The sequence below is a fragment of the Anolis carolinensis genome, unplaced genomic scaffold (assembly GCF_035594765.1).
Source record: "Anolis carolinensis isolate JA03-04 unplaced genomic scaffold, rAnoCar3.1.pri scaffold_14, whole genome shotgun sequence".
In the NCBI taxonomy this organism is placed as follows: Eukaryota; Metazoa; Chordata; class Lepidosauria; order Squamata; family Dactyloidae; genus Anolis; species Anolis carolinensis.
This window is the reverse complement of record NW_026943825.1, coordinates 5,382,644-5,402,104: the sequence shown is the minus strand read 5'-3', so window position 1 is coordinate 5,402,104 and position 19,461 is coordinate 5,382,644. Positions and strand designations below refer to the sequence as shown.

The 19,461-nt window shown below is 43.1% G+C and overlaps 2 protein-coding genes across 33 annotated transcripts in view; one reads left to right on the top strand and one right to left on the bottom strand.

The window, feature by feature from the left end:
- The window catches only part of slc25a45 (solute carrier family 25 member 45), a 49,048-nt gene extending 31,216 nt beyond the window's left edge, over window positions 1-17,832 (top strand). For 3 of the 4 annotated variants that reach the window (XM_062965414.1, XM_016998363.2, XM_016998362.2), the window contains one exon: window positions 11,253-12,619. In XM_062965414.1, the coding sequence (XP_062821484.1) occupies window positions 11,253-11,554 (302 nt within the window). In that variant the 3' untranslated portion in view covers window positions 11,555-12,619. Of the gene's footprint in view, window positions 1-11,252; window positions 12,620-16,054 lie in introns of those variants that run through there. The other variant, XM_008123027.3, reaches the window with a different exon arrangement.
- The window catches only part of nrxn2 (neurexin 2), a 540,133-nt gene that overhangs the window by 1,804 nt on the left and 518,868 nt on the right, over window positions 1-19,461 (bottom strand). For 18 of the 29 annotated variants that reach the window (XM_062965382.1, XM_062965394.1, XM_062965383.1 and 15 more), the window contains one exon: window positions 1,118-8,051. The exons of 1 other annotated variant lie outside the window; for it this stretch is intronic. In XM_062965382.1, the coding sequence (XP_062821452.1) occupies window positions 7,126-8,051 (926 nt within the window). In that variant the 3' untranslated portion in view covers window positions 1,118-7,125. Of the gene's footprint in view, window positions 1-1,117; window positions 8,052-19,461 lie in introns of those variants that run through there. 10 more of the 29 variants (XM_062965398.1, XM_062965403.1, XM_062965399.1 and 7 more) reach the window with 1 other exon arrangement.

The following is a 19,461-nucleotide window of genomic DNA, read 5'->3' as shown; positions in this document are numbered from 1 at the left end:
GCTATGCTAATAATATAATATATTGTATGTACATATAATTTGTAAGCCACTCTGAGTCCCCTTTGGGGTGAGAAGGGTGTGATACAAATGTACTAAATAAATGCAGTAAATAAATAAATAATTAATAAATACATTAACTTGACTATCTCACTGGCCAGAAGCAGGAGCATACTTCCCATTGAAATCCTGATAAATGTATGTTGGTTAAAATTATTTTTATTTTTAAATATTGTATTGTTCTTTCATTATTGTTGTTGTTGTTTTGCACTACAAATAAGACAAATATGCAGTGTGCATAGGAATTTGTTTTTTTTTTTTTTTCAAATGATAATCCGGCCCCTCAACAGTCTGAAGGATTGTGGACCGGCCCTCGGCTTAAAAAGTTTGAGGACCCCTGGTGTAGACTAGTGGTTCCCAACCTGTGGTTCATGGACCACCAGTGGTCCCCAAAAACTAAAATATGGTCCGCAGCCTCACTGTTACTACACTGTTGCAATGAGAGCAACTAGTCTTTTAAAACCCTCTCATAGGGGTAAAAGTGATGTAAATAAATAGTGCCGAGGCAACGGGGATATTGGGAGGGGAGAGGCTGACTACTAACAAAAGGCGTAACAACAAGCCTCCTGACTGCTGCTTCTCCTCCCTCCTTCCCTCCCTGAGCAGAGCCATGTGGCGCCTTGATGTCTTTGTTTTTAGGCATGTTCCTAGGGTTATTTGGGGTGCTGATTCAGAAAATTGCATTGGATAGACCACATCAGCTCTAGATTATTAAATATGGTTTTCTGTGGGCAAGCAAATGGCAACTACTGGATGGCACATGTTGTATCAGAAACTATAGCTGATGTGGTCTATCCAATGCAATTTTCTGAATTAGCACCACAAATAATCAAACCGATCTAAAGTTGATCAAAAACTGATTCGTAACCCTTTGGGTACTAATATTGGAGAGTGGTCTCTGGTCAAAGTGGTCCCTGGCCAAAGGGTCCCTGGTCAAGTAATCCCTGGTCAAAAAAAGGCTGGGAACCACTGATCTACACGGCATGCCAATTTTAGTTATTCGACTTCTAAGTTCCATTGTAGGATCCAGCCGGTACAAAATAAAGACCAACACACCGTATACGAAGTATAGAATCAATTGTATTCCCCTTTGTGCTAAATGTACATGGGTTGGACTGTTTTTTGTCTGTTTTGTTCATAGTCATCTCTTTTTTGTTTTTATCAGTAACACTTTACAATAACATTGAAGAATACAGGAATTTTACAGGGTAAATATGCAGAATCACAGTTTTCCCCCCCAACCCTGCCCAGAAAAAACATAACAAACAAACAGGAAAGATTGTATTATTATTATTTTGTTGTTGTTGTTCTTGTCATTTAAAAAAGTCTCCATTACAAAAAGAAAAATCCAAATGAAATCGAAAACGGATTTCCACTCCAAATGGAATGTCGTTTAAAAAAACAGAAGGAAAAAATGTCAGGAATTTTGTCATCAAAAGGAATCCTAGATTTCCTCACTCCGATCTTTTTTATTAGTATTATTATTATTATTTAGAAAAAGAGGGGTTTTGGGATTTCAAGGTGGTTTTGTTTCCCCCCTTCCCCATTAAGGAGGGATTGGTTTTTTTTGTTTTTAGACCTTCTGCATGTCCCCCTCCCCAGATAAAAATAAAATATTAATAATGTACAAATAAATTTACATTTGGTAAGAATGTTCATCGTTCTCTCATAGAAAGGGGCAGAAAGGCCTGCCCTAGAAGCAGCGGAGGGTCATGAAAGGCGACACCGGGAGGGAAGAACATGGAAATTAAGGACAATTAACACAAACAATTGATGCCCGTCCCCTTCCCAAAAGCCAAGGTTGTATCAATTAGCTCTGGATGGAGAGACGGCATCCGGCATCATCCGTTGGCCTGAAAACCCCTTATTTCATTGACCCTAATTCTCCTGAAATCGACCCGAGTTGTGAATGGCGAAAGGAAGAGGCCTCTCTCCTCTAAACATCTCTTACGGGGGCAAAATAATATTTTTTTTGAAAGCTAAAAAGCTATATGCTTGGCCCCAGATGCCATACATGAGTTGACATGCCTTTGATCAACGCTGGATGGATGAATGAAGGCAACCGTGGCCTTCAGAAGTGGCCAGTGGCCCCACATGAGTTAACATGTCTCCGATCAACTGGATGGATGAATGAAGCCAACCGTGGCCTTCGGAAGTGGCCAATGGTCCACAAACTCAGTACAGATCCAGTCCGTTTTTTGGACCGACTACAAACAAGGCTATACAGACTCCTTCCCTCAAGTGATCTCCACCTGAAGACCAATGATGGAGACATTTCTCCCTTTACTATTCTTCACTATTTAACAAAGGAAGAGTTCTGCATAGGTCAAAAGTTCCACCTCAAGCTGCCTTCGCACTTCTACTGAGACCCACCTTCTCCATCTGCATGGAGTCCCTGAGTTTCTCAAGAACTTGGTCCTTCAATGCGTCCTTCGGTCATCGATAGGACCTTGTCTGGGATATTGGACATTAAGGCTGAGAGGTGATGCCACCTCCGGAGGTCTCATCCTTCGCTCTGATGCTTCCAAGAACCAACTACAACCACTCTGTACTGTTTCAATATATTCATTTCAGGAGACCCAACATCTCTTTCTCTCACATAGAAATGCAAACTTTTCTCGATACTTTCATATGTTTTACAGCACGCCTTTTCCAGACCTGTCTTTGGCCTCTACCTGTAGGTTTAATTCAACATCAGTTGTGGTTTTCAACGTATGGTGCGTACACCATGGGGGAGTCCATGTATAAAACAAAGGATGGCTACAACAATGGGATTCAGGATTTCCACAACCAGAACTAAAAATTCCTCCTCTTTCTGTTGTCCCAAGATCTCCTGCAAATGAAGGGGTGGAAGTAGCATCTGTTTTAAATAGAGCTGGAATGACAATTTTACGTAGCTACAGAGCAGAGGAGCTGGGAAACGCTGCTCATGGATTGTGAAAATGGGCAATGTGGCATTGGCAAGAGTCTTCCAATACGTAAGTCTGTGTCCCGATACACAACAGAAGCAATGCACAAATGAGATAGATGGGTATTAGTCCCATTACACATTGCTATCCTATGTAGTAACATAACTTTTGCTAGATACAGATGTTACAAATCTGGCCAATTCTAATTCCAACGTGTTTACATTTGCTCATCTCTGGATGAGATTACGGTTTTTGGTTTGCCTTTGCTCTCTGCAATTTTTTAAAAAAAACGGAACCATAAATGATGAGTACAGGAATGGCATATCTGAACACATAAACGTTCCTAGGCAAAAAAGACATGTTAAATCTCTGATGGTTGGTTCAGATTCTTGGACCATATGCGTCCGAAAGGATTGGTTGAGCATCATGCCTCTCCAAGAACCAACTTGTGTGTTGGAAAACTCAAGATTTTTCCTAAATATCTTGGAAAGGCAACACAATGGAGGTGTCTTGGTGAACCTCTGGGTAGATTTCAAAAAAACTAGCCATGATTTCAAACTCCTTGTTGCAAAAGAGGAGCAGCAGCCATAACATAAACAGATTGTTTTGGGACTCAAGAGCGTATGAAATCGCCATCCCTACCATTGCTATTTGGACTTTAAAGGATGTGTCCAAGCAGCGTCAAACATTTGGACTAAAATATGGAAAGGATGCAGCCGCTCTTTTGGGTGGCATCCAGATTCCCCCAAGCCTCAAATAGATCCTTTAAGCTTTCCTCATTGTGTTGAAGGGGACACCACTATGTCTTTTGGAGAGGTTGTTATCTGTTGTGCTGGAGACTAAATATATCTTTGAATGACAGAAGCTACATTCAAAGATATGATCACTGAATGTTGTTTATAGCACCGACAAGAGACTGCGAGGCACTGAACACATATTCTATCTCTTTCACACAAACAAACAGCAAGGAAGGATACTGGCATTGTGGTTCCCTCCACACTACCAAATTGTAGCGCTTCCATACCATTTTAACTGGCTCCATTCCGACAAATTGGGGAGGCACTAGAGATCTCCGGCCCATCATACACCGGAAAAAACCTCAGATCCCACAGGACGGAGCCACGGCAGTTAAAGAGGTATGAATGTGTTACACTTTGGCAGTATGGACGGGACCTTTGGACGAGGGGTCCCTTACCTCCAAAAGTCTGAATAAGATGGGCAGAACCATAGCCATGGAGGTTGCCATTGGGTTTTCCATGCCAAGCATATGAGGCCTACGTTATGGGAATTTTGGATCAAAATGCCTCAGAGTTTAGGATTTAAGAAACTGGATTTCCTATGTAATCCTCTGCACTGTGAAACCACTTTCTTCTATACCAGTTTATAATTGCATTAAATGGTCAGTGTAGATGGGGCCTAAGATGTGCTTGTTGGTCAGTAGATCCAATACGATTCCACATTTCATCCATCCAGGACCTAAAGTGCCTAAAGACTCTGTCCCAGCTTTGCATTGCTATGTGCGAGAGACTTGCCACATGAAAGGCGTTGATCTGCAGGTTAATGGTAGCCTTTGCTTCAGGAAGTGGAGGTTCAGAACTAAAGATAAATTGGGGGCTCGGAGCCAAAACGGTGGGTTTCTTACTTAACACAGTGCAAAAACGAAGACTTTGCTGGCTTTTAATGACAGCAATCTAAATTGATGCACTATGCAAAGGGTTGCGGTATGTGCTCAGATTGCAGTTATCAATGGCTGGACCAAATCTGCCATTTCCAAGCAGCCTATTTCTACCATACCTTTGTTCTGTAGTGCCTTTTTCCTCTTTGCAACCCTTGGCCCCATTGGCACAATACAACAATCCCACTCTGTATCTCCAACATGGCCTCAGTCTCCCCAATTTTGGTGCCCAAAGTCAGAACCCCGGAGGCCTTCCAATTCTGTCTTCCTGCAATTTATGTAAAACTCTCCATACATTATGTATACTTTTTATATTCTTATATATCTTTATATATATATATCTATATATACCTATATGCATTTGTATAGATAGATCTCTGTATATAGCAGTGGTTCTCAACCTTCCAAATGCCGCGACCCCTTAATCCAGTCCCTCATGTTGTGGTGACCACTGACCATCAAATTATTTTCGTTGCTACTACGTAACTAATTTTGTTATTGTTATGGATCGTAATGTAAATATCTGATATGTATATGCAGGATGTATTTTCATTGTTACTTCTCTTTCTCCCTGGGATTTGGCAATGGCAACTCCACCACGCTCTAAGCCCTGCCCTACCCCCAGGAACCTCTTCCTCACCTCCTCCACCTCTTGTTCCAAAGCAAAACTCACCTCCGTCACTCCGTCTCTTCCTCCTAAAATGGTGAAGAAGAAGAGGCCTCTGGGAAGTAGAGGAGGCGAGAAAAAGTTAGTGGTGTCTCGATTCCTAAGACTATTGGAAATATGTATTTTCCGATGGTCTTAGGCGATCCCATGAAAGGGTCATTCGCCCCTCAAAGGGGTCGCGGCCCACAGGTTGAGAACTGCTGGTATATAGAGTTATCTATGGCTTCCTCTCAGCTTTTTAAAGAAGAACGAGAAGGCAGCAGCAGAGGAGACATGGAGAGAGAGGTCGCAGCAAGGCCTTACTCATTAGATACACCCACCAACATATCTACCTTTAAGAAATGGAGTATTGGTCTTAGAATAGGCCACAGATTTCTTCAGGTCTCTTTCGTTTTCCATCTGCCAAACCTGCCCCCAAATACATGTCGACAAAGCAAAAGGAAATGAAAAGGCGACTCGAGTTGGACATGCTCTGAACACAGTTTAACAAACCAAAAATCATAAAATCCATGTAATAGCACCTTGATCCAGGGGAGAAAGATGTAGGAGAGGACGGAAAGGGGGTAAAGAATTATTCATCCGGACCCTTGTAAAAGAAAACCCACATTAATTCCATCCCACACCCCTTCCGCACGCAGCAAGGCAGCTCCACCCTGAAACCGCTCTCAACTTCTTGGATCCGTTGGGTGTCACACTTGTTTCTTTTTCCGTATTTTAAAAAAAACCCTTTGGCCTTCCTCCCTCCCCTCCTTTTTTTGAAAATTACAAGACAGGATATTTGTTTGCCGTCGGATATGGGAGCATCCTCAGGCCAACGGCATGAGCAAAAAACCCACATTACCTGCTTTGTTGTAATTAGTAGTATTTTTTTTAAAAAAACTCATTTTGCTTTATTCCACACATTTCCAAGACTCGGACACATTAACGAAGAGAGAGAGAGAGAAAGAAGAGAGAGAGAAAGAAGGGAGGCGGTTCTTGAGAAAGGACGGACAGACCCCTTTGCTTGTGTGAGGATTCGGAGACAGATCGGGGCTTTGGGGAAGGGGCCGCCATCCCATTTCGCACCCGCTTCCCAGTCCGGGTAGGGTTCTGCGGAGAGCGATGGGTCCGGTTTGGCCGTAACTCCAGAGAGGGTTCTCTGTGGGTCATAGGAGGGGCCAGGCGAGATGTGCGGAGACCCCTTTTTGGCTTCCTTTCCACCCCTTTTGCAAAGAGGGGTCATGGACCTTCGTGCAAAACAACTCTCGTGCGAAGCAACATCATCTTCATAATAATCCGGGGATCCTGAAACCCCAACCCGCCCTCCCCGCTTCCATTCTCCTTTTCTGAGCATCCTTCCATCCATCCCTCTCTTCAGGCCAAGAGACAGGGGAACAGTGACTCTAATGCCACCTTATGTGTGTGTTTTTGGGTTGGCTTGCTTTTCCCTCCGGGACAATGGGACAAGGGGGAGGTAGGCCCTGCGAGCTCATTGCCTTGCTTCGATATATATATCTATATATATATCTATATATATATAATTCATTTTTCTTTCTTTTTCTCTTTTTTTTGCAAGGGGAGGGCGTAATGTAAAAAGACGGATGAGCAAACTGAGGAAGAAGACGGGAGCTTGCCACCCGCTGGCCTCTTTCATAGGAGGGAAGGAAAGCACGCGGTCGTGGGGTTGGGGGTTATGGGGATATGCCTCTCCGAAAAGTTTAGGGGTTTGGTGGGTTGGGTGCCAGCCAGGCATCAGTCTCTCTCTGGCACGCGCAGGGGCATTTTCTGGGGGTCGGGCGGGCGGGAGGGGGAAAGAGGAGGAGGAAGATGGGGGATGCTCAGACATAATATTCCTTGTCTTTGTTTTTCTTGCTCTTGCTGGGCGTTTTGGTGGCGGCGGCCGGCTTCTCCTTGACCACCGTGCCGTTGCTTTGGGCCGAGTTACTGATGTAGTTCCGGCTCTGGTCCACCTGGTAGGAGCCTTCGTCCCGGTTGCGGTATTTGTACATGGCGTAGAGGAGGATGAGGATGCAGAGGGCGGCGGCCGCCACGATGCCCACCACCATGCCGGTGGTGCTGCTGGACTCCCGGATGACCTCCACCGCGCCGGGGGGCCCTCTCTCCCCGGGTCCGGTCGGGTTGGCTGTGGGTAGATTGTGGAAATTGGGGGAAGAGGTTATACCGGGGTACTTAAGCCTGTTGTTGTGGTTGCTGAGCTTGTCGGGCTCAAAGGAGGTGGCCAGAGGGGGGTACTGTTCGGGGTGGGGCTTGAGGGGCTCCCGGTTGTTCATTTTCCCGGCGGGGCGGACCAGGCCGGGAGAGGAGGTGGAGGTCAAGAGGTCGGGGACGGAGGGCGAGGAGGAGGAGGAGGAGGAGGCTGGCAGTCCTGTCCTAAGGTTGGGGCGGTATCCGTGGGCCTTTTTGGACGCTCCGTCGGGCCGGCCAATGAGGGTCCTATCGGTGACCAGGGGGAAGGTGGTGTAAAAGTCTTCGTCGTCGGTGGGGGGCAAACTGGAGTCGAAGACCTCGCCCGAGGCGTATCCGGAGGCCTCGATGCCCTCTTCGCAGTCGCTGTCCTCTTGGTCGGCCAGGCAAGGGGGCCGCGGGTGGTGGGGCGGCAGCGGGGCAAGGGTGTCTTTGGTGGCCTCGACTACGGTTAGGAAGGGGCCAAAGGTGGGAGGTGGGGGGATGAATGGAGACCGGGTGGCAATTGGAGGGGTGTCTAGAGAGTCCTCGGTTATTATGGGCAAGACTAGTTCACCTCCTAGAACAGAGAGAGAAGGGGAAAGAGACAGAGAAGAGGAGCCCGGGTTAGTCACCTTCCGCAGGGACAGCCTTCCTGCGACACAACGACAACTTCAAGCCACAGTTTTACAGATAGCCAAAACCCCGCCGCCGTCTCCATCCCTGACCACTAGCTTTCTCCTCTCGCCTTATTGCCAACAACCATAAAACCATAAACCAAAAAGAAGAAGAAAAATAAATCATAACCATAATCATAAAAAAGTCATTTAATGCGCAAAAAATTAAAACAGATAAAACAGCAGAATAAAGAGCAATATAAAAAAAAAGAAACCCTCGCTGGCTGACTCTTCCTTTTTTTCCCATCCTCTCCTCAACTACCCTTTCCTCTCCTCTGTCATTATTATTTTCTCCTCTTTCTCTCCTTTCCTCCTTTCCCTTTCTGCTTGTTTTGCTTTTTTTTTGTTAAAAAAAATAAGAGAGCAAACCACGGAATTCAGTCAACTTACATCAACAAATAGGCCGTGTGATATTAGCATGAAGAAAAAAAATTACAAAAAAGAAAACTAGGTAAGAAGGTTTTTTGGGAGAAAAAACAACGTTTTTCTTTTTGCTTTGCTTTAAACATCTCTCTCTGCATCTTTAACTTTTTTTTTTTTGCCAAAATGCTTCTTTCTTGCTAGAATCATGGCTGTTCTTTGCTTTCGACAACTGAAACATCACTTGAACATCCCCGTCCCGCCCGCCCGCCACCCAAAAGTATCCCGCCAAACCCCTTTTTTGGTGTGTCCCATCCTTCCCCTTTTCTTCCCATCCCATATTCTGACAACCAAGGAGAGCTCCAGCTTCACCAGAAATACCTTTTTTGGTGGGATTTAAAGTGTCAGGGATATGCAAGGATATGCTGTCTATCTAACGCAGACATTGAAATAGAGCTTTTATTTTCTTTCAGGGACTTTGCGGCCCGTGGAGGAGGATCCCATTGAAAATCAAAAGGCCAGCTGAAATGAATGTGTTGTTGAGAGCTTTCATGGCCGGAATCACTGGGTTGCTGTGAGTTTTCTGGGCTGTATGTCGATGTTCCAGAAGTGTTCTCTCCTGACGTTTTACCCACATCTGTGGCAGGCATCCTCGGAGGTTGTGAGGTCTGTTGGAAACTAGGCAAGTGGGGCTTATATATCTGTGGAATAATGTCCAGGGTGGAGGAAGGAACTCTTTGTCTGTTGGAGGCAAGTGCGAATGATGCAATTGCATTGAATAGCCTTGCAGCTTCAAAGCCTGGCTGCTTCCTGTCTGGGGGAATCCTTTGTTGGGAGGTGTTAGCTGGCCCTGATTGTTCAACTGATTGATTTAATGGCAACATGCTATGCTAATTTTACATACATACATACATATATAAAATATACAATTTATAAATATATAATATATTGTATATACAGTAGAGTCTCACTTATCCAACATTCTGGATTATCCAACGCATTTCTGTAGTCAATGTTTTCAATATATCATGATATTTTGGTGTGAAATTCGTAAATACAGTAATTACTACGTAGCATTACTGCGTATTGAACTACTTTTTCTGCCAGATTTGTTGTCTAACATGATGTTTGGGTGCTTAATTTGTAAAATCATAACTTAATTTGATGTTTAATAGGCTTCTCCTTAATCCCTCCTTATTATCCAACATATTCACTTATCCAACGTTCTGCTGGCCCGTTTATGTTGGATAAGTGAGACTCTGCTGTACTTATAATATTGATAATATTATAATGTAATACAATATTATACTACTAAACTGGGCAAATGGGTTTTATATATCTGTGGAATAATGTCCAAGGTGGGAGAAAGAACTCTTGTCTCCGAGGCAAGTGTGAATGTTGTAATTGTCCAGCTTGATTAGCATTGAATGGCCTTGCAGCTTCAAAGCCTGGCTGCTTCTTGCTGAGGGAATGCTTTGTTGGGAGGCATTAGCTGTTAGGTGTTAAGAGTTTTTTTAATACTGGGAGCCAGATTGTGTTCATATTCATGATTTTCTCCTTTTTGGGTTGTATGTTTTCCGAGCTGATTGGCCATGTTCTAGAGGTATTCTCTCCTGACGTTTCGCCCACATCTATGGCAGGCATCTTCCAGGTTACTTCACAACCTCTGAGGATGCCTGCCATAGATGTGGGTGAAACGTCAGGAGAGAATACCTCTAGAACATGGCCATACAGCCTGGAAAACATACAACAACCCTGTGATCCTGGCATTTATTATTTTACTCTATTTATTATTACTTGTATTATTTCCTGTATTTATTATTATTATTATTATTATTATTATTATTATTATTATTATTATTATTATTATTACATGTATTATTTTACTCTATTATTATTAAAAAGGATACATAAGCACATTTACATTGAAGAAGATGAGAATAATGATTTGATCAGAGTTGGACAGTCTTATTTTAAATTTGAGTTTTGTGTAAATATTCAAAAACATGTAACCTACTGATGCCTCAATTAATGTAATTTTATTGGTATCTATTTTTATGTCTGAAATTTACCACCCTCGGCTTATACTGGAGTCAATGTTTTCCCAGTTTTTTGTGGTAAAATTAGGTGCCTCGGCTTATATTCAGGTCGGCTTATACTCGAGTATATACGGTAACTTAATTTTAAATTGAATTGAAATCTTACTGTAATTTTTATATGTGTGTTTCTTATTTGTAAGCCACCCTGAGTCCCCTTATTGGGTGAGAAGGGCGGGGTAGAAATACTGCAATAATAAATGAAAGCCTTCGACAACACATTTCTCCTTTTTGTTGAAATTGTCCATGTGGTTGTAGATTTCAATGGCTTCTCTTGCATTCCACAGATATATAAATCCCACACGGCTAGTTTCCAACAGACCTCACAACCTCAAAGGATGCCTGCCATATATGTGGGAGAAAGGTCAGGAGAGAATGCTTCTGGAACATGTCCATACAGCCTGGAAAACTCACAGCAACCGCCATGAAAGTTTTCGACAACATATTTATTTATACTTGGCTCTTCCCTTACATGGGGGGGTTCTGTGGAGAATCTGGAGGGCTGGCTCTATGGGCGTCCAAAGCAAAGGGACAAGTTGACCAAGAGAATGTGGACGCAGCAATGGAAAGGGTTCAATATAGAAATTTGGGTCACTATTATTTGGGGAGACACATCATTTGCCCTCATTTTCCCTGCCTTTCTTGTAGCTACAGCCCTGTATCCCATTGCCCTAGACCATCCTGGATCCAACCCTGTCCGAGCCTGGATTTGGAGTCGGGAAGAAGCCCTTTTCATGGGTAAGAAGCCACAAAGGTGGGAGAGGAAAGTCTTTTGTGGGGTAAGAGGGTCTGTCTATCTGGATGCCAGTGAGATGGCTGTGGATGGATATATAGGAGAACCCTTGGTGAGGAACAGGATGGTACAGAGCATGGGATGGGGAACCTTCTTTAAAAAAAGAGAAAAACACCCCATACATTGTGGGGTGTCACTTTATGGAATGTTGGGTTAGGTGTGTAATATATGTGCGTGCAAAAGAGAGAGGGATAGAAGAGAAAGAGACAGAGAGGGAGGGAGAGAAGGCAGAAGGAACAAAGGAAAGAAGGAGCACGGGGACGACAGAATGTCCGCCTTGGCTGGTTGTCTTCCCCCATCCCTTGCCTTTTGTTTTTAACGTAACGACAACCTTTTTCATTGTCTAGCAAAGACGGGGAGACAAAAAACAAAGGGACTCTCTAGATAACAAAGTCTTATCAGCTAATTAGAAAGCAAATGGTGTGTAGCATTGGGATGAAGTCTTACACAGGTGAGAGTGTATGGAGGGAGGCTGGAAACATATTCTCTCACTGCTGAGTATTGAGCTAGGACTTTGGGAAACCAGGGTTTGAACCCCTGCTTAGACACAGAAGGCACCTCTCTCAGCCCCCGGGGAAGGTCATGGCAGCTGACAGACGGGAGCTCACCCCGCTCACCGGATTCAAACTGCTGACCTTTCGGTCAGCAGTCCTGCCAGCACTAGGGTTTAACCCAGGGGTCCTCACACTTTTAAAGCAGAGGGCTGGTCCACAATCCTTCAGACCAGGGGTCCCCAAACTAAGGCCCGGGGCCGGATGCGGCCCTCCAAGGTCATATACCTGGCCCCCGGCCTCATTTATAATATTTTATATCGGTTTTAATCATATAATACTAATAATACCAGGGGTCCCCAAACTAAGGCCCGGGGACGGGATGTGGCTCTCCAAGGTCATACCTGGCCCCCACCCTCATTTATAATATATTTTATATCAGTTTTAATGATATAATACTAATAATAATACCAGGGGGCCCCAAACTAAGGCCTGGGGACCGGATGCGGCTCTCCAAGGTCATACCTGGCCCCCACCCTCATTTATAATATATTTTATATCAGTTTTAATCATATAATACTAATAATTATAATATATTGTATGTACATACATCTGCTCTGAGTTCCCTTTGGGGTGAGAAGGGTGGGATATAAGTGTAGTAAATGAATAAATAAATTTTAGACTTAGGCTCACCCAGAGTCTGAAATGACTTGAAGACACACAACAACAATCCTAATTAACCTGACTATCTCATTTGCCAGAATCAGACCCACACTTTCTAGTGAAAGCCTGATAGGTTTATGTTGGTTAAAATTGTTTTCATTTTTAAATATTGTATTGTTCTTTCATTGTTATTGCTGTTGTTTTGCACTACAAATAAGATATGTGCAGTATGCATGGGAATTTCTTCGTTTTTTTTTTCCAAATGATAATTTGGCCCCTCAACAGTCTGAAGGATTGTGGACCGGCCCTTTGTTTTAAAAGTTTGAGGACCCCTGCTTCAGACTGTGGAGGGGCCAAATTATCATTTGGAAAAAAAACCCGAACAAATTCCTATGCACACTGCACATGTCTTATTTGTAGTGCAAAACAACAACAACAATGAAAGAACAATACAATATTTAAAAATGAAAACAATCTTAACCAACATAAACCTATCAGGATTTCAATGGAAAGTGTGGTCCTGCTTCTGGCCAAAGAGATAGTCAAGTGAATTAGGATTGTTGTTGTTGTGTGCCTTCAAGTCATTTCAAGACTTTGGGCGAGCCTAAAATTATTTATTTATTCATTTACTACATTTATTTATTACATTTATATCCTGTTCTTCTCACCCTGAAGGGGACTCCGAGCAGCTGTATGTACATAGAATATATTATTAGCATATTTATTTATTTATTTACAGCATTTATATTCTGCCCTTCTCACCCCGAAGGGGACTCAGGGCGGATCACATTACACATATAGGCAAACATTCAATGCCTTTTAACATAGAACAAAGACAAGACAAACATAGGCTCCGAGCGGGCCTCGAACTCATGATCTCCTGGTCAGAGTGATTCATTGCAGCTGCTCTCCAGCCTGCGCCACAGCCTGAGCCCAATATTTGCATTAGCATAGCACAATATTTGCATTATATATTACTATATTGAACTATACCACTATACTGTAATATTATATTGCCTTATGGAATGCCTTGCTGCCCTATATAAGAGCCATGCGTGAGTTAGGGCCTTTTACCTTTTAATCTATGTTAATTTTATCAATATTTGTATGTATGTATTTTTATCCTTTACAATTTTATCTTGTAAATCGCCTAGAGCATCGTGGATGGAGGGCGATTAATAAGTAATTAAATGATGATGATGATGATAATAATACCATATAATAATATTATAAGTATATACAATATATTATATTATTAAAAATGATATAAATATATTATATTATAAAATGAGGGCGGGGACCAGATAAATGACCTTGGAGGGCTGCATCCGGCCCCCAGGCCTTAGTTTGGGGACCCCTGCACTATACTGTAATATTATATGTAATACATATAATTAATATTATTATATGGTATTCATATTAGTATATTGTATAACCTAATATTATCAATATTACACGTAAATACAATATATTATTAAAAATTAAATTAAATTAAAATTAATATATTATTAAAAATGATATAAATATTATATTATAAAACTAATATTATATGTAATATATAACATATAATATTGATAATAATACCATATAATAATATTATAAGTATATACAATATATTATATTATTAGAAATGATATAAAAATATTATATTATAAAACTGAGGGCGGGGACCAGATAAATGACCTTGGAGGGCTGCATTCGGCCCCCAGGCCTTAGTTTGGGGACCCCTGCACTATACTGTAATATTATATGTAATATATAACATATAATTAATATTATTATATGGTACTAGCTGTTCCCGGCCACGCGCTGCTGTGGCGAAGTATGGTGGTATGGGAAATGAAGTATTGAGGAATTGGTGGTAGTTAAGGTAAAGGGTCCCTTGGGCTGAGCGGTTTGCTAGGAGACCAAGTGAGCGGAGCTTAGCCTTCTAACTGGCAGCAATTGGATAAAAACAATTATTCCTCTCCCTCTAATTAGGACTTTTTCTTTTTCTTTTTCTTTTGTTGTATCAACCTAGAGGCATGGATGAGGGGTTGTGCTGTCAATTTTCGAGATTGTGGGGTGTTTACTTTTGTTGTTTTGTCCGCTGCCGTGATGCCATCACTCTTTTATATATATAGATTAGTATTAGTATATTGTATAACATAATATTATCAATATTACACGTAAATACAATATATGATTAAAAATGATATAAAATATTATATTATAAAACAGAGGGCGGGTGCCAGGTAAATGACCTTGGAGGGCCACATCTGGCCCCCGGGCCTTAGTTTGGGGACTCCTGGTTTAACCTACTGCACCACTGAGGGCTCCTAAGGGACATAATAAGAAGCTGTTTTTAAAAAGAGGTGGTTTCCTCGTCACTTCTGAGTAAAGGCAGGCTAGAAGAAGGGATGCATAGTCTGAACGCTTGTGTACGGTGAGAGAAAGGGTTAAAGTCTGACAAAGGAAACAGAGGAAAATGAACAATAGCTGTGGCCTGCTTTCCTTCTGAAATGCTCAAATGCTGGGGAGGGGATCACAGCAAGACCAGTGGCTCCGGCAACCTTGGAAGGTTAGGCACAGGGCTGTTGTTTCCATGTCTTCAGTATTGCAAGGTTTGGGAAGCAGAGGCACGAAGGATCCCGGAGAGATGCCAACAGAGACTAGCCAATTAAGGCAGGCAGGCTTATCCGCGAGTCCATTAGGAGTCCACGGCTGCGGCGGGGGAGCATGTAGACACGGCGTGGATGTGCTCCTGGTAGATAAACCGGCTTGTCTAAATGCTAATTCTACCCGTTGGCGGTGGGTCTGGATGCTGCTGGCAGGCAAAAAGATGGTGCCCCACCCCCTCATTTTAGGATTTCCAACACAACCCTGTCTATCAGACCTGATGCTAACATGGATTGGGGCCGGGCTGTGGCGCAGCTGGCTAGTAACCAGCTGCTATAAATCACTACTGACCGAGAGGTCATGAGTTCAAAGCCCAGGTTGGGTTAAGCCTCCGACCATTAATAGCCCCGGCTTGCTGTTGACCTATGCAGCCCCGAAAGACAGTTGCACCTGTCAATTAGGGAAATTTAGGGACGCTTTATGCGGGAGGCTAATTTACAACACCATAAAAAACTGCCAGCAAAACATGAGGAAAGGAATCAGGAAGTACAGCCACTTCTGGACGGTGAAGCAACAGCTCCCCCTGTGGCCGGAATCGTGAAGCTGGAAAAATGTTAAAAATGCCTCTGAGTCTGTCTAATGTATGTTGTTTGTCTGTTGGCATTGAATGTTTGCCATATATGTGTTCATTGTAATCCGTCCTGAGTCCCCTTCGGGGTGAGAAGGGCAGAATATAAATTCTGTAAATAATAATAATAATAATAATGATGGATGCCAGGAAGGAAAGGGAACAACTGAACAACTATAGGCCAGTTTCAAATCTCTCCTTCCTGGGCAAGGTTCTAGAGATGGTGGTGGCTTCACAACTATAACCATTATCTAAATCCATTTCAATCTGGTTTCAGTCCAGCTATGGAACAGACGACACTGGTTGCCTTGGTGGATGATCTCCAAAGAGAGCTAGACGAGGAGTGTCTCTCTGTTGGTTCTCCTTGACCTCTCAGTGGCTTTTGATACCATCGACCATGGTCATCCTTCTGGGTCATCTCTTCAGGATGGGGATTGGGAGCATTGTTCTGCAGTGGCTTCCTGGTGGATCTGGGGGACTCCTGTTTGACTCCCTGGCCGGTGGGCCGTGCGATCCCTTGGTTCAATTCTGTCCCCCGTGCTATTTAACATTTACATGAAACTGCTGGGAGAGATCTCCGGAGTTTTGGAGTTTGTTGTCAAAGGTATGCGGAAAACATCCAACTCTATTACTCCTTTCCACCCAAAGCCAAAGATGCCGTCCTGATCCTAAAGCTGTCATCAATAATGGACTGGATCAGGGCAAACAAGTTGAAATTAAATCCAGACAAGACAGAGGTACTCCTGGTCCATCGAAAGATGGATCAGGGCGTGGAATTACCACCTGTGTCGGATCGGGTCGCACTCCCCATGACAAGATGGAGTTACTCCTGGTTGCAAGGCCAAATAGTGTATAGGGTTACAGCCTGTGTTGGATGTAGAAGACGCAGGTTCGCAGCTTGGGAATTATCCTGGATTAATAGCTGATCCTGGAACTCCAGGTGTTGGTGATAGCCAGAAGCACCTTCGCACAGTTAAAACTTGTGTGCTAGCTGAGCCCGTACCTTGAGATGCCAGACTTGGCCATGGTAGTCCATGCCTTAGTCACATCCCGTCTGGACTACTGCAACACTCCCTACGTGGGGCTGCCTTTGAAGACAGTTTGGAAGCTTCTATTAGTACAAAGATTGGTGGCCAGGTTACTAACAGGAGCGCTGCACAGGGAAGGAACCACTCTCATGCTCCCCTGGCTGCCAATTTGTTTCTGGGCTTAATACAAAGTGCATCTCCTCTTATATACCAACTCAGCGGAGGAGGCCCTACTCTCGATCCCACCCCCATCTCAAGATGGTGGGAATGAGAGAGAGGACCTTCTCCATGATTACATATTTATTAATATTAATATGTAATTAATTACATATAATTATTATATTGATACATTATAATATATTATATATTTTATATTATATATAATTATTATATTGATATAATATACTAGCTGTGCCCGGCCACGCGTTGCTGTGGCAAAGTGTTGGTGGTATTGGTTAAAAATTGTGTAATTTTTATTTGACGTTATTTGTATTTTTTTTATAAATTTTGTTGTAAGTTATCTTTTTATTATATTTTATTATTTTCTTGTATTATTTTTAGTTATTTTCTGTTATAGTATTTTATTGTATTAATTTTTTAGTGTTTTTAATTATTTTTAGTGTTTCTTTTTTTTTATTGGGTTGCTAGGAGACCAAGTTGGAGGAGCTTAGCCTTCTGACTGGCAGCAATTGGATAAAAGCAATTATTCCTCTCTCTCTAATTAGGACTTTATTTTTCTTTTCTTTTTGTTGTATCAACCTAGAGGCGTGGATGATGGGTTGTGTTGTCAAATTTAGAGGTTGGGGGGCCTGTCGTTTTGTTGTTTTGTGGGTCGCCGTGATGCCATCACTCTTATATATATATTATGGGGCATCTGCATCTACACAGTGATCATATATACATATATATACATTATAACATTATATATTATATTATCTATGATACTATATATACTATACTGGTATTAGGATACATATTTCTAACAAGCTTTGGATTGGAATATTTTAATAAATCAAATGCAGAAATAGTCCTTAGAATGTGCTCTTTAACTACAGTAGAGTCTCACTTATGCAATACTCCCACCCTAAAGATATAAAAACTGTCCCCCCCCTCCTCTCCTTCAAAAAACAATTAAAAACATATTTCTGTACATTGGCATATGGAGAGGAGGATGACTAGAAGTTTACAGTCACCTAACAGTCTTTATTGGGGCCCCTGATGGCACAGTGTGTTAAAGCGCTGAGCTGCTGAACTTGCGGACCAAAAAGTCCTGGGTTCAAATCCTGGGAGCGGAATGAGCGCCCGCTGTTAGCCCCAGCTCCTGCCAACCTAGCAGTTCGAAAACATGCCAATGTGAGTAGATCAATAGGTACCACTCTGGCAGGAAGGTAACAGCGCTCCACGCAGTCGCCACATGACCATGGAGGTGTCTGTGGACAATGCTGGCTCTTCGGCTTAGAAAGAGCATGGAGATGAGCACCAACCCCCAGAGTTGGTCACAACTGGACTTAACATCAGGGGAAACCTTTACCTTTTAACAGTCATTATTATTGTTTATTTATTATCTCCAACTGCCTTTCTAGGCCACTTTGCTGGCTTTACAAAAAGCCAACCTCTTGAGCATCTATCCACTGAAACTACAGAATCCCAGTGTTGGAAGGAACCACAGTCCGAGCTCCTGCCATGCAGGAAGTCACAATCAAAGCATTACCTATAGATGGCCATTGAGCCTTTGCTTAGAAGCCTTCAAAGGAGACTCCACTGGACTCCCAGGTAGCCTATTTCAATTCCCAAAATGAAATTCTTCCTAAGACAACCCTCCGAAATCCATGGGGTCAAGTCCACCTCCAGTGTATGACAGCCTTTCAACCAATTAAATTAGTATATTACTAAAATGTCAGTCTGGTGCCCTGTTGAGGCCACTGAAGTGCATGAGGAGATGCAAAGCTTAATCAACACAAGCGGTGGTGCTTTGTAGAAAGAATTGACCTTGAATATAGGCTTCCTTTTCTTGCCAAAATGCTCCCCCCTTTTTGTCTTTTCGTCTGCGCTGCGATGGTGTCAGAAATGGAGACACGGGAGGCCTTTGATCTCAGCCTCACCTTTTAAAAACCTGTCTCCGCAGATTAATGTCTGTCTCTATGTAGGCCATAGACACCGAGAGCCTGAGCAGATGGGAATCTGCCAAGTCCACAGTTTGGAAAGAAAACTTTTCGCGGAGTTCTAACTCCCAGAATGCGGTTTCCAGCGAGGGTTTCTGTGAAATCACGCATGCGAATCAATTACTACCATATGTGCGATTTCACAGAGACCACGAAGGAGAAAGATAGCATTCTATAGCTATGGCGAGATGGATCCAACTTGCTATTGTTCACATGGGGAGGGTCTTCCCAGCTCCTTGCTCCAGGGAGACTGGATGCAAGAGGCCTTCTACATGACAAAGCATGTACCGCCTGAATGGTAAACCCGTCTTGCCCAGGACCCTGGATGTTTGGAGGGAGGAGAGAGGGGTCTGCTAAACCTCTACGTCCCTTGCATGAAGAGGCAGGGAAGGCCAGGGCTCCGAATGGCGCTGCAGAGGCGGATGCAGTTGCTGCAGAGGCCGGCGGAGAGAAGAGCTGAGCTGCAGAGGCGAGGCACACAGAAGGCTGCGGGC